The sequence below is a fragment of the Echiichthys vipera genome (genome assembly GCF_963691815.1).
Source record: "Echiichthys vipera genome assembly, chromosome: 11".
Lineage (NCBI taxonomy): Eukaryota > Metazoa > Chordata > Actinopteri > Perciformes > Trachinidae > Echiichthys > Echiichthys vipera.
In genome coordinates, this window is record NC_139836.1 from 4,987,450 (window position 1) to 5,001,894 (window position 14,445).

At 42.6% G+C, this 14,445-nt stretch overlaps 1 protein-coding gene across 1 annotated transcript; it reads left to right on the plus strand.

The window, feature by feature from the left end:
- slc22a15 (solute carrier family 22 member 15) lies at positions 1-12,311 on the plus strand. The gene is made up of 13 exons (XM_083922844.1): positions 1-120; positions 1,739-1,888; positions 1,971-2,103; positions 2,778-2,942; positions 3,284-3,413; positions 4,291-4,351; positions 4,458-4,624; positions 6,030-6,170; positions 6,452-6,537; positions 7,925-8,033; positions 8,126-8,198; positions 8,525-8,683; positions 9,912-12,311. The coding sequence occupies exons 1-13, from the start codon at positions 37-39 to the stop codon at positions 9,954-9,956; spliced, it is 1,503 nt and encodes a 500-aa protein (XP_083778970.1). The 5' UTR covers positions 1-36; the 3' UTR covers positions 9,957-12,311.
- Positions 12,312-14,445: the final 2,134 nt, after the last annotated feature.

Consider the following 14,445-nt stretch of genomic DNA (forward strand, 5'->3'; position numbering starts at 1 on the left):
CAGAGGTGCTGCCCGGTTCCGGTCGCGCCACCTGGGATGGATTTAGAAGAAGCTTTCCAAGTTGTGGGCGAGTTTGGACCTTTCCAGAAGCGGGCGGTGTCTGTCCTTGTTCTGACACAGGTGGGTGAACTTAAAAATACAGGTGTGGTACATGAGAAACGCCGGAAGTGTCCCTGAAATAACAGTTTTTATAACGGGAGCTACGGGGACAGCGGGAGCGCTACGTGGCTTTCAGAACCAGGCTTCCTTAAAATAAACTCAGAATTTAGATTTGACACGTTTATTGACACGTTTTTAAACAAATTAGCTTATAATTTAACATATTTTGTGCATCTACACAAACTACTCTTTAATTCGGCGGACAATACACAGCTATTTACACTTAATTTAGGCTAAAATAAGCAAAAATAGCATAACCTGCCCCGCGCAACGATGACGTTACGCACCGCAAAACATGTCAACATTGTTTACATCTGTTTAAAAATGAATGGTTCATAGTTATGCCGAATTCATCACAACAACCCGAGCATTTCCACACTATTTAAAATCATTTGACACTTTGTCTTTTTTGTCACCAATATCAATTTTTAATCAAAAATAACAACATGTTTGAATGAAGTTTTGTTTGAAAATATCTTTACATTTACTGACCGGAAACAGTCCAGAAAGATGTCTAATGTGAACAAACCACTTATTCATAAAGTTATTATCATATTCCTCCTTATTCAAGTTATTTACCACTCGGATTTATTTTCTATATTATCAAATGTTTTGGATGATCCTCCTTCTTGTTAGTTAGCTAGTTATTTAGTCAGTTAGCTGGTTATTTAGTTAGTTAGCTTGTTATTAAGTTAGTTAGCTAGTTGTTTAGTTAGTCAGTTAGCTGGTTATTTAGTTAGTTAGCTTGTTATTAAGTTAGTTAGCTAGTTGTTTAGTTAGTTAGCTAGCTAGCAATTTAGTTAGTTAGCTAGTTATTTAGTTAGTTAGTTAGTTAGTTAGCTAGTTATTTAGTAAGTTAGATTGTTATTTAGTTAGTCAGTTAGCTAGTTATTTATTTAGTTAGCTAGCTAGTTATTTAGTTAGTTAGCTAGTTATTTAGTTAGTTATTTAGTTAGTTAGCTATCTAGCTATTTAGTTAGTTAGCTAGCTAGCTATTTAGTGAGTTAGCTAGTTATTTAGTTAGTTAGTTAGTTAGCTAGTTATTTAGTTAGTCAGTTAGCTAGTTATTTAGTTAGTTAGCTAGCTAGTTATTTAGTTAGTTAATAAGCTAGTTAGTTAGCTAGTTATTTAGTTAGTTAGGTAGTTATTTAGTTAGTTAGTTACCTCACCAAACTAAATAGTGTTTTCTTGATTAGTATGGAAACCCATTTCCTCCAGTATGATGGAAAGAAGCAACCTGTAAGTCATTACAATGTTAATATCTGAAAATAATGCTTTATGGCATTATCAGTAAGTCATTATTTTAAGATACACACTCATTTTTTGAACCATTTAATGTTTTTGAAGACGCACGATGCAAATCCACCTCTGTAACAACAACCGAGTGGTCGACTGACTCAAAAGCCTTAAATAAATCTAGGAGTAGTGGGAAATATTGTTGTACGGTTTGAAATGCTGCGTCCTTTTAGGAACCCAGTGTACAAATGTTTAGACCAAGCTGAACTCTGCAGTAGTGCCGATGGTAACGTCATTTTTGCAGCCTCTCAGCAGGTTGGTGATGTGTGTGTGTGTGTTTCAGGTGTACATGGCCTGTCAGTCCATGCTGATCGTTCTGGTCGGATCTACGCCGGAGTACCGCATCGAGCAGCAAGACGGTGTCCCGCCCAGCCAGCAGGAGCTCAACCCGCACGTCACCTTCACAGAGGACATCGACTCCATAGTGACGGAGGTGAGGGAACTTGAATATACGTGCTTTTTCACTTTTACCCGGCGGTGTCGTGAGTAAACGGCCTGCCTCTGTGTTTCCCCAGTGGTTTCTCATCCGGCAGCAGGCCTATAAGGTCAGTCTAGCCGGGTCGCTGTTCTTCGCCGGACTGCTGGTCGGGAACGTCGTATTTGGGCCGCTGTCCGACAGGATTGGCAGGAGACCCGTTTACCTGACAGGTGAGGGGTAAACCACACACGACCATTAGACAGTCATCAGTTGACATTTGAGTATTAAGTAGTAAGTATTTTACTATTTTAACTGTGAAAGACAGACATGGAGTTAAAAAGAGGTCAAAAAACCCTATTCTATACTACCAATACTAGTTAAGTTATAGCCTGGTGTATAAATGTGAACATTACAATGTTATGATGAGAACAGCATTGGCTAACGTAAGCTAACGTTAGTGTTAGCTCGCTGCAGCTCCGGCCCAGTTCTCCACTGGTTCTCCTCACACCACATCTCAGTTTCTCTCCTGTGGCCGTTATTCCTCCTGGTTCTGGCTCCTGGTGTCTTGGACGCCTGTCCGGCTCAAAATGATACGGCTGTGGCCCATCGTCTGCATAAGACGACACAATTTCAGCCTCTTCTGCATCCAAACTAGTGTTGTTCTACATGCTTATAACTGTTTGACTCCCTTCTCCTACGTCACATCCTGTTGGTCGTTTCTTTCTCATCAAAAACGACTCCAGATGTCGTTATAATGTCTGTTCATGTATAATTTGTTTGAATTCTAGTTTCTACGTCATTTCCCTACACATTGATGAACAGCGGTCTCTAACCTGCAAGTTGCTCTTTTAAACTCTCTTGGAGGAACCCACGCCTCTTCATTCTCCTCGTCTCCGTCTCACAGGTCTGTTTTTCGAGGTGGTCTTCGGTTACGTGACCGCCGTGGCGCCCAGCTATGAGGTCTTCGCCGTGTCACGTCTCCTCGTGGGGCTGATGAACGGCGGCATCGGCCTCGTCTGCTTCGTTCTCACTCAGGAGTACGTGGGCAAGTCCTACTGGGCCATGACCGGTACGTAAAACTATCCCATCATGCATCACTTTATACTGTGTCTGTGTTTTTACCTGCTGCCAATATCGCTGATTGATTGTTGTGGATATTTATCGGGTAAAGTACTGAATGTTTCTCTGGGTAAAGGCCTGAAATGGAAGTGATAGAGTGATAGTGATATAATATCAGATCGTACCAGAGCCGGTTTCGACGGGATTTAGTTGTGGGTTTGGACTTGAACGGGTCATGTGGCTGTGTCAGGGATCAAACCTGTCATTTTGCCATTACGGCGCCGCCGCTCTGACCACTAAATGATCCTGCTGTTTCTTCACTGTGAAGATTTACGCTCTGTTTGTCTTCAGGGACGTTGACCAGCATGACTTTTGCGGTCGGCATCGCCCTCTTCGGAGCTCTGGGCTACTTCATCCGACCGTGGAGGAACCTGGCCACGGTGGCCAACTCGTCCGGCGTCCTGTTCTTCCTGCTGTCTGTGTGAGTGCAAACCTCAGAGACACGACTCACTCACATATAAACCAAAACAAACAAAAGCATGGCAGCATTGCTTAGGACTCAAGGAAATGCTGTGTCGAGTCAGAGCTCTTGCGAAACACTAGGCTGACATTTTTAGGGGAATCCTATTGAAAACTTCCTGCAGGTTAGTTTAACGATTCATCACGTGACTGGGACGGGAAAAATAGTCAACTGGAGCCGGCGGGGAAGGATTCATAATAACAATAAGTACCTTTTATATATAAATATGTAGTTCTATCCCCCTCCATAGAACAAGAAAAACACAACAAAGTGAAAATCCACTCCTGTGTCGACCTCTGAACGCTGAGTATTGAAAGTCCAGTTCAGACCAAAAAGTTGAGACGAGTTGAAACTTGAAACCTTCCAGTTTACACCAATGAGACGAGACGGTGTATCATCTCCATAGCAACAAGTCTCTGTGCTTCTATAACTTCTGACTTTTCTGGCTGTCTCGATGACACATTTTGCATGAACATGCTCTCCGTTGCTCACTACAGTGCGTTTAAAAACCAATGAAGAAAATACAGACTGGAGAGTTTTGTAGCAAACTCAAACATTTCAAACATCAGCGACGTGACTTTCAGAGTGAACTACTTTGTTTAAAGAAGAAACGTATTTGAGAAAAAACAACTTAAAAGACAAGAAACATGTTACAACATCTGTTTCCCAAAAACTAGCTCATCTAGCAACACGAAGGCTACAAACTACCCATAATGCATCACTCTTTATAATGTAACCAGTCGCCACATTCAAAGCAAAAACAACCCTGACCTTTTGGAAGTCAAGTTCCCGAAGAACATGTTTGCACTGAAGCAATAATCTCTCTCCTCTCCTCCAGATCTCTTCCTGAGTCTCCTCGTTGGCTGTACTCTCAGGGTGAGACGGAGCGAGCGGAGGAGGTCAGATATGTTCACACAGACGCCACATCTGGGTGCATTTTGTGCAGACATTAGAATTACGTTTCCACGCAACACGGTTCACTGCTGTTGGTCTGGTGTCTTCTAGGTTCTGCGTTACATGGCGCTGAGAAATGGCAACGCTGCCAATAACCTGATGTTGCAACGCGTTGGTGCTGCTAAAGCCGGTAACCGTGCCAACAGGGGTGCGGGTGTCGTGCAGCTGGTGATGCATCCCGTGCTCCGTATGAGGACCATGGTGCTCATGTATGTCTGGTGAGTGAAGCACCACAGAAGAAGAACAAAACACACAAAGCTGCTAAAACAGACTCATGAACATGAGGCTGCTGGTTCAAATACTGCAGCGGTAGCGCTACAAATGCAGCTACTTTTATCATTTCCATCCATTCTGTTATTACTACAAGAACTTTATTGATCCTCCAACGGGGAAATGTACAAATAAAAATGCTCCTTAGTGAAACTACCTTTGCAGGAGTTAGAGTTTTCCACTATTTGGGTGCTTTATGCTGTCAGTGCAGACGTGACTGTCATAAGGAAGTGTAACTTTTGTAGTTTCCTGTACTTTAGACAGCGATTGGGTGGATTGCCGTAGCATTTTAGTGATCATATCATAACATCTGTTAATAGGATTGTTATGACTGAGTTGGTCTTCTGTCTACAAATACTTTAACTTTATGCAAATGCGAGAATTTCAGACTCTTCAGCCAGTCGACAGCTGCTCCGTCTCATATTTATCGTTTCCTTATGTCCTCTGAGAATAAAACTTCTCATCATGTATTCTCAGTAATGTCGGGAAAATGTATTTGATACATTTAAGCATCTTTAGGTCTACTTAGTGGACATGTGCGTCCTCCACAGAGCTGGGTCTGTCTGACGTTCCTGTCTGTTTTAGTGAAGGTTTTCAACGCCACCGTACTCTACGGGGGAATTGTTGGGTCTGTGTAAATCATAAATAAGTCATAGAGTGTGGTCTTTACCTACTCTGTAAAGTGTCCTGAGATAACTTATGATTTGACACTATAAATAAAATTGAATTGAATTGAATTGACATGTACTGATTTATGGTGTTTGCAGCAGGTTCAGTTAGTCACAGTTATTAAAGATAATCATTAATATGAATGAATAATAACAGAGCACCACTCTGGACTCAGGGGCCAATAAGTGGATCGTGAAAAAGGTGTGCACTTCAAAATGTAAACATTAACAGAATTTTAACATTAATGAAGTGAACAGTGAAGAGATGAAATCGAGTAGTGACCAGTTAGCACCAGTTATTATCCTGGTTATTTATTATTAAAACAGACTTTTGGATCTCAACTTTGATCTTTTTAACACTTTGGTTTTGTCTGCAGTTCGCAGGAGCCTCAGTGAGCTCTTCAAACCTTTCTTTTTTTTATTGATAGGACTAGATCAGCTGAGTTTGATTGTACTCTCGATATGCTTGCACTTGAAGGAGTTCTTGTGTTTTCTGCTGCACAGTTTACATTAAACAAGCTCTCCTGCATGATAAGTGTGTTGCTGGATTTACTTCTGGGAACAGATAAAAACATGGTAAATGTCAAGGAGCAGCTGAGTTATTTCCCAAAACAAAACCCTGCAGATGCAACCTTTAATCAACCCTTTTTCTTGTATCTGCTCTGTCTGTGTGTGTTTTTTGCAGGTATGCGTGCAGTCTGGTCTACTACGGTCTGACTCTGGGGGCCAGTGAGACGTCCGGTAGCCGCTACGTTAACGTAGCCATGTACGGCCTGGTGGAGCTGCCCGCCTACCCGCTCTGCATGTATTTCATCAACAAACACTGGTGAGACAAACACACGCACGCGATAATTAACACTATTAAGCTCAGTCGCAACCTAGTGTGACACCTTAAGACTTGATCTTCCTGTCCGCAGAAGTTATTCACGTGTGAAAAGCATAAAATCCCCTTAAATCCAATTATCTGAGGTGTTATTTTGTGATTTAATTATCAGGAGTCCTCCGTCTCAGTCTGCTGATGTGTGTTTTTCATCCATTTGTGTCCTTGTTAATGTCGTGAGGTGTCCTGGGTAAGAATAAACCGATGAGTTGTGTGTTGTCGTTCAGGGCCGGGAGGAGGAAAAGCATGGCAGGTTTCCTGGGTCTGGCTGGCTTCGCCTGCCTCTGCACCATGTTCATTCCTGAAAACACAGGTGAGACACTTACAAGAGGAATACACGTCCGAGCACAGCTGCAGTGTTCTTAAACATGAGTGGAACAATGAGTCAGACCAGCTTTTCTGTTAGGATGATTTCACTACGGCTGCTCCGTCAAAGTCCATCAGTCGACTAATCCGTCGTCTTGGTTTTAGTCATGTTTAGTCATTTTTTAGTGCTTTTTTCATGCTGAATCATCTTTTTTCCCAGAAACCTATGAGCACTTCTCTGGTGAACACAAGATTTATATTCAATCTAATTTAATTTTCAACAACAATCACCAACTCTGGTTTAATTGGAATAATTCACAGAGTAAAATGTGAAAATATCAGTGCGTTAACATGCACATCAGTAACCCAAAAATGGCCCCGGTTAAGGGAATGATCGGATTATTGAAGTTCCCCGCGGATACATTAAAGGGGGTTGAATGGGAAAATGACGGCGTAACTCGACCTCCGGTTCAGTAGGTGGCGCTCAAAATCACAACAGCGTGTAAAACCTGGGTGAAACGGCCGATTTTTGGACAGAATTACCACAGAAACGGGTCTTCTTGGTAGTGAAGTTAGTTGACACGGCAGTCCGAGCTCTTGGCAGTCCTCCCTCAGTTTAAAGGTAACGATCTATTATTGTTGTTGTTTTCACATTGTTTTCAGCGTCGTTGCTTCCTGGTTTATTCTATTTCCGGGTCAAAAGTCGCCGCCACAGAGTTGGGAGGGGGAGTTATAACCCAGGCACATGCGCAGACGAGAAACCCGATAGTTACCCGGGTAAAGCGTTTAAATGCGAGAGAACTCCAGTTACTAAAGGACTTCTCTAGGTCTGTTAACCAGGGTTTGAATACTCTGATTTTACCCGGGGCAGGTGTTTACATGGTGTCTGAGAAACCGGAGTATGCCCTTAATCCGAATTGGGTTCTTAAACTGCATGAAAACGCACTGAATGTCGTCCTTAAACGCTGGTTTCCTCCACTGTCTCCCACCTGTCTCCCACCTGTCTCCCACCTGTCTCCCACCTGTCTCCCACCTGTCTCCCACCTGTCTCCCCGCTCTCTGATGGGCAGCTGTCTGACTCCGCGGCGCAGCGGCTGCAGCTAAAAGTGTCAAAACTTTGGTCCTGCATTACGTGCATCATCCTGCATACTGAGTATTGTGTGTGCAGATACAGGAGCTGTTACAACCCTAAAGCTGTAGTTTTCTGACATTTCTATGACCACCTGGGGATGATTTCATCAGCGGTTCAGCTGCCGCCAAGTCCTGTTGTCGAAAATACTGATTAAGCAACAAGTTAATATCCTGAATCCACTCGAGCACTCTGTCGGTGTCACCATGGGGGTCATGAAGTCGCTTTGTAATTTCTCCTGAAACATCTCAACTCATTTCTGCAGGGACCTTTCTGAGCGTCACGTCTTTGGCGCTTCTGGGGAAACTGATGGTCAGTGCAGCGTTCAACATCGTCTACATCTACACCTCTGAGCTCTACCCAACAGCTATCAGGTGAACTAACCACACACACACTCTTTGTGTTGAAATATTGTGAAGTCCACAGAGTCTGCTTTTTTTAAAAATGATTTATTTGTGTGTTTCAGGAACGCCGGTTTGGGAGTTTGTTCCATGTCGTGCAGAGTCGGAGGGATCCTTGCACCGTTTGTTCCTTCCATGGTAACAATGTGTTTGTTTGTTTGTTTGTAGCTTAACAACATTACACAGTTTCTCTTTGAGTGCAACACCAGGGAGCACTTCATCTCAGTATACGCGTTAATAAAAAAGGGCGTGCAGTTATCTGTGACCTTCACTGACAGTTAGATGTTCTAAAAACAATAAAGAGGCATGTTGGGAAAACAAAATATTCAAAGTAATACAAGACAAGAAAGTCAGGTGTTGCAGCACAAAGACAGAAATACGTAGTAGGTTATTTTACAGAACATTTGTACTCGATGCACACAGGGTTATTTCTGATGTTATGCGTGTGTGTATGTGTGTTGCAGCGGGCGCTCCACACCTCCATGCCCTTCACCGTGTTCTGTCTGAGCGGTCTGTCTGCAGGCTGCCTGGGCCTCCTGCTGCCTGAAACCCTCAACAGACCTGCGGCAGAAACTCTGGAGGAGCTCAGCAGCTCCACCCACAGCCGAGTGCTGGAGAGCAAGGTGACGCCGCGCCGCACTGTGACACGATGCTGCACTACACACAGGACAGGAAGTGAAAGTGATGATGAGTATTTAGGAAGCTTGAAGTGATTCAAAGTCAAAATCAGTGTCGACTGATTCGTACCACATGCAAAAACAATTTATACTGTTGTGAACTGTGGATTTACTCCAAATCTTCTAATTGTAGCTTGTTTCTTCATATCAAACTGCAAACATTCTTAATCAAAAATGAAACAAGTTTTTTTGTTTATTTGTAAACTTTTGCCTCGGGATCATGTGTAGAGTGTTTTCCAAAAAGTGTCATTGTTTTAGGGCGCACTCCCACTGTGCGTCCGTCCCGTGCCCCGTGCTTTAGGGTCCTTGTCCCCCCCTCCAGGCCCGTTTGTACTCACACTACCTGGGCCTCGGAGAATGCTTCTTGCTGCCTATACGTCATCACGCCGTAACACGCCACACGCATTGATGACGTCATGGCGATGCGTGGCTTTGTTTCCAGATCTTTCCGTAGACCTCTGAGTTTTTGTGCGTCTTGTCGACTGTTTTTGAATCTTTTCATCGACCAAATCTGCAGTAAACACTCCACCTCCGCATCACACCAACGTGAACCTTTCACCGCCATTGTTTGAAATGTCCGCGCATGGTCCCTCCTTCTTTTATGTCCCAACGGAAATGACCTCAGAACCGCCGTAGGCCTTGTGCTCGTACACGTGCAAACGTGCTTTACAAAAGCCCACCTCTCTCAGGCGGGCCATGGACGAGGGTTATAACTGTGTTATACCTCCCCCTCCCAACGTATGCGCGGAGCGGGTGCACTCACACTGCTCAAACGCACTAGGTTTTAGCCGAAAAAACTGTTTTGGCCCGGTGCGGAAGGACAGTGTGAGTGCGCCCTTAAAGGACATCAGGTCTAAGTTCAGTAGAATAAAGTGCAAGGTGAAGCAAAGCCAGAATGTAACGTCCTCACATCAGGAGGTTCGAGTAGAAAGTACTGCGTACTGAAACCAAACAGTGCTGTGGAGAATTAGCAGTGAGATTGTAATTCTACAGAACTACGTGAAACAAATCAAAACACAAGGTAAAGAAGTCTGGACTGACGCCCGTCACGTCCTGATGTTACTGCATGTGTTCGTGGCTGCAGTCCGGGACTGAAGTCTTATTGACTTGACCTTAAAATCTCCAGCGTTGCAGAAGTTTGTCGTCTTACTTTTGTTTTCGTCTTTGTTTCCAGGCTCTTTTGTATGAAGATGAAAAAAGGAAATCGAACCCCAAATGAAGCCGGCGGCCTCCGGACGACACACGGACCGTCCACACCTCATTCCTTAAGGAACTGCTGCCACCAAACAAAACGGTGAACTGTCCTTTTTTTAAATGAACTTGACGGATTGTCACCGTGTTTACGTCTGTGGACGAGGACGATGGGGCGGGCACGCTGACCGACGCTCTGCCTTCAGGAAGGGGCCGTTATCCGCTGACTCTGAGGTTTCTCTCTGTGTGTTATTCTACAGGAAAACCCAACAGTCGACCCCTGACTTTTGATGTAATTTCCAGAATATTGTGGTGGTGGTGTTGTGCCTTATTTGGAGATCCACAGAGAGAGAGAGAGAGACACACACAGATATGTGACTTACATTCCAGAGATGCCGGGAAGTCGTAAAATCAAACATGCTGCTTTTTAAATTTTCCTCAAAGTTTTTAGGACCAACAGGAGGAAATGTGCTAGTGCTCGACTATGTCTCTTGTGTCTCTCTGTCCTGCACACATGCTAAAGGGTTAGCATACAGTGCTAAGAGTAATAACACTAACTGGGTAATGGGTGCAACGGTTGTGGGTTGTGATGGGAACAGGAGCTGAAGTCGGAGCAAGTCGAGGTCAGAGTTTAAGGCCCTGTTTACACGACAACGCTCGCGGGTGAAACGACATATTTTATCAGATGTGCTGCATTTTTGGGGCATAAAACGCAAACAAGTGAAACCCCCCGCTCCAGAGTGCAAATGTCAAAAGGCTCCACAGTTGTGTTTCTCTGTAAAGGGGTAAAAACACTAAAGTGAGCTCTGATCTGCTCCAGCATTGTGTTTGCGTGTAAAGGTAAAAACACCAAAGTGAGCTCTGATCTGCTCACGCTGGCTCTCGTGGCGTGCGTGTTTCCGTAACATCCGTGTGCAGAGTTCAGGTAAACAACAACAAACACGTGGGACTGTTTCCATCAGTGGGACGTTCAAGTGTCCTGGGTGGAGCCGAGGCGGTGGGAGGCTGCAGACCGTGCTGCAGATCCCTGTCACACTGTACGGCGTCCTGTTTCTCAGCATGCACCAGCTCTTGGTGCTGTTGTGTGGCAGCGCTTCACAGCTCCACCTACACACCTGACGTGCACACTACGTCCAATTCACACACTTTTGCGTCACCATGTGCACGCAGATTTCCCCCCAAAGACGCTCGTCTAAACGCGGAGTAAAAAGTGAGAATGCAACGCCACTTTAGTGTTTCCTTTCTACATCGTCTTCGTCTAAACAGGGACTAAATCTTCTAGCTGGGCTTCAAACAGCCAGGTTCAAACCTATGACACTGAAACTAGATGCCATGCATCTTAACCTGCTGATCCTTTCAGGAGCTAGTTTTTGTTTTCTGTGCAGCAGGTTTCACTCATCAGAGTGTAGACTGCAGGAAAACCATGAAAACAACTCTCCACACCCGCAGGCGGTGGAGGTCCGTCATTCAAAAAGGGAAACCAGAACAAAGGATATTTTCCGTTAGCGACTGAACAATAACACAAACTTCAATCAACATCATGACACACATGAACAAATAACGAGCAAAGAAAGCTGAATAAAACACACAGCAATCAAATCTTTATTATTATTATTACTCTTCATTTCAGTCACATTTCTCTGACTCCATGAACAGAAGCAGATGACACTGATACATTTCCCCCCAGCTGTGGGATGGTTTATTTATTTTCTCTTCGTGTCTGTTTTTGTGTAAGTTGGATGCAAACTGTATCTCCCAGCCAAACCGATATCAAGTGAAAACACTCGGATGGCGGGGTCCACCCTGGACAGGACGCCAGTCTATCACAGGACACATAGAGACGAACAGAGACAGACAACCATTCACACCTACGGGTGATTTAGAGTCATCAATGAACCGAACACCTGCACGTCTTTGGACTGTGGGAGGAAACCGGAGAACCCGACCCCGACAGGGATAAGGGGTTTGAAGATGAATGAATGAACACTTGGATGGACACACGTTTACGTAAAAGACGAAAGCTTTACACGCCGTGTTTACAACAAAACAAGAGGTGCTGGTCACTGTAAGACGAATGTTTAGTCATTTCAGATAAACCACAAGTGATCCAGGATGAGTCTCGTGAAAAGATTAAATAACGGCCGACACAATCATTTATAATTTACAGTGTTCGTACAAAGCCTCGAATGTTTGGGCAAAACTTTATTTTAACCTGTTGAATTCAAATTTACTCACATTCTCAACATAATCTGGCGTCTTCAATCACTCGTGTAAACCCAGAATGTTTTAATATTTGAGATAAAATGATCCTCAGATGTGACGACAAGTGCAAATGTTTGGTTTAAGTCCCTTGAAAATGCTTTAAAAGTACCTGAATCTGACTATTAAACAGCTCTACGAACAACAAAAACAATACTCAAACCACAACTCTGCAGCACAAACTTTCTACTTTTGTGTTTTGTATGAAATCATTTGATCCGAGCCTTCTGTGCCTTCTTGTGCAGCCGTTAACTCTGAAGTTAAAGATGTGACGTGTTAACAAAGAATATATACTGTTGAGATGTAAATGGAGATATTAAGATGTTAGTTCAGGATGTTTTATTTTGTGTATACGGTGACAACAATATGTGCTATGTAGATATTGTGTGCGTATAGTTCCTTTGAAATGTTAAATGATCTATTTATGTAATATATGTTTATAAGGAAGTAAAATGTTGAAAACTCAAGTTATGAAATGTCTCTTTTGTTCCGTATAATGTCGCTCAGATGGATGCAAACACGCTTTGGTCTTTATTTGACGAGTCATGATATGATATCTCTGTAGACCAGGCTGAAGAAATGCTGCACGTGACTTCACCGCATTACAAAAAAGAGCTGAGCCGGAAGGCAAAGCTCTCGATCTACCGGTCAATCTTCGTTCCTACCCTCACCTGTGGTCATGAAAGCTGGGTCAGGACCCAAAGAACCAGGTCCAGGTACAAGCGTCTGAAATGTGTTTCCTCAGGAGGGGGTCTGGAGTCTCCCTTAGAGAGAGGGGGAGAAGTTCAGCATCCGTGAGGAACTCGGAGTAGAGCCGCTGCTCCTTTGCGTTGAAAGGAGCCAGTTGAGGTGGTTCAGGATCATCTGGTAAGGATGAACCCTGGGCGCCTCCCTAGGGAGGTGTTCCAGGCACGTCCAGCTGGGAGGAGGCCTCGGGGAAGACCCAGGACCAGGTGGAGAGATTAGATCTCCACACTGGCCTGGGTTATTTTTATTTTTAGACTATTATTGTATCTATCTATCTATATCTATATATATATCTATATATATATATATATATATATCTATATAGATCTATATATATAGATATATATATAGATATATATATAGATAGATATATATATCTATATATTGCATCTGTTTTTGATGCTTTTGTTATTTGGACTGCCCTATTTTGGTACACTGGTATTAATCATGTGATTACTTCTTTTATTTATTTATTATTTATCACCTTGTATTTTACTCTCACCTGCACCCCCCTTTTTCTGTTTTTAGCAATTTTAACTGTTTATTTTTTTAAACGGTTTTTAGCTGTTTATAACTGATACTTTATTTACATTTTTTACTGTATACATAGATTATTATTATATTTGTATTTTGCATCTGTTGTTGATGCTTCTGTTATTTGGACTATCCTATTTTGCTGCTGTAACACTATTTTCGCTCTGGTATTCATCAAATGATTACTTATTTTTATTTATTTATTTATTATTGTATTATTATTCTTATTTATTATAATAATTTATGTTTTTATTTATTCTATTATTATTTTATTGTATTATATTATTTGTTTTTATTTATTTTATTTTATCTTATTTTATTATCATTTATTATGCTATTGTATTATAATTATTTTATCTTATTTGATTACTATTTTTTTATTATTATTTTATTTTATCTTATTGTATTCGTTTTTTTATTATTGTATTATTTGTATTTATTATTTTATTGTATTTATTATTTTTATTTATTTATTATGTTATTGTATTTTATTATTTTATTTTATTTTATTATGTATTTATTATTTGTATTCATTTATTATTTTTATTTTATTATTTATTTATTATTTATTGACGGGGTCATGTCTCCCGGGTGCAGTTACACGCAGTGACCGGCGGGTGTCGCTGTAAATCCTTCCAGCGAATCAAAACTCAGCGAGCAGAGAGGAGGAGACATGACGTCATTGTTAGGGTATTTTCAAGATGGCGCTGGACGGGTGGCCGGAATGCCGCTGCTGCTGCAGCCAGCTGAACGTTTAGAGGGGATTTAATTAATCTTCGGAGCGGCGGCGACGTTCACTTCGCAAGACGGTTAAAAACATCTATTAATCCAAGACAGACAAACAGAAAGGAACATGGTGTAACGTTGATGGCTAAAATGGTAGCGCCTTCTTCCAAGAACAACAAAACCTGCTGTTGCTGCTGCTGCGGAGGAGGAGGAGGAGGAGGAGGAGGAGGAGGAGGAAGAGGAGCCGGGCC

Bases quoted from the DNA above. Each gene is read 5' to 3' on its own strand.
- slc22a15 (XM_083922844.1), top strand. From the start codon at position 37: ATGGATTTAGAAGAAGCTTTCCAAGTTGTGGGCGAGTTTGGACCTTTC. The intron at 6,171-6,451 runs GTGAGACAAACA...GTTGTCGTTCAG, and splicing joins TATTTCATCAACAAACACTG to GGCCGGGAGGAGGAAAAGCA. The intron at 6,538-7,924 runs GTGAGACACTTA...TCATTTCTGCAG, and splicing joins GTTCATTCCTGAAAACACAG to GGACCTTTCTGAGCGTCACG.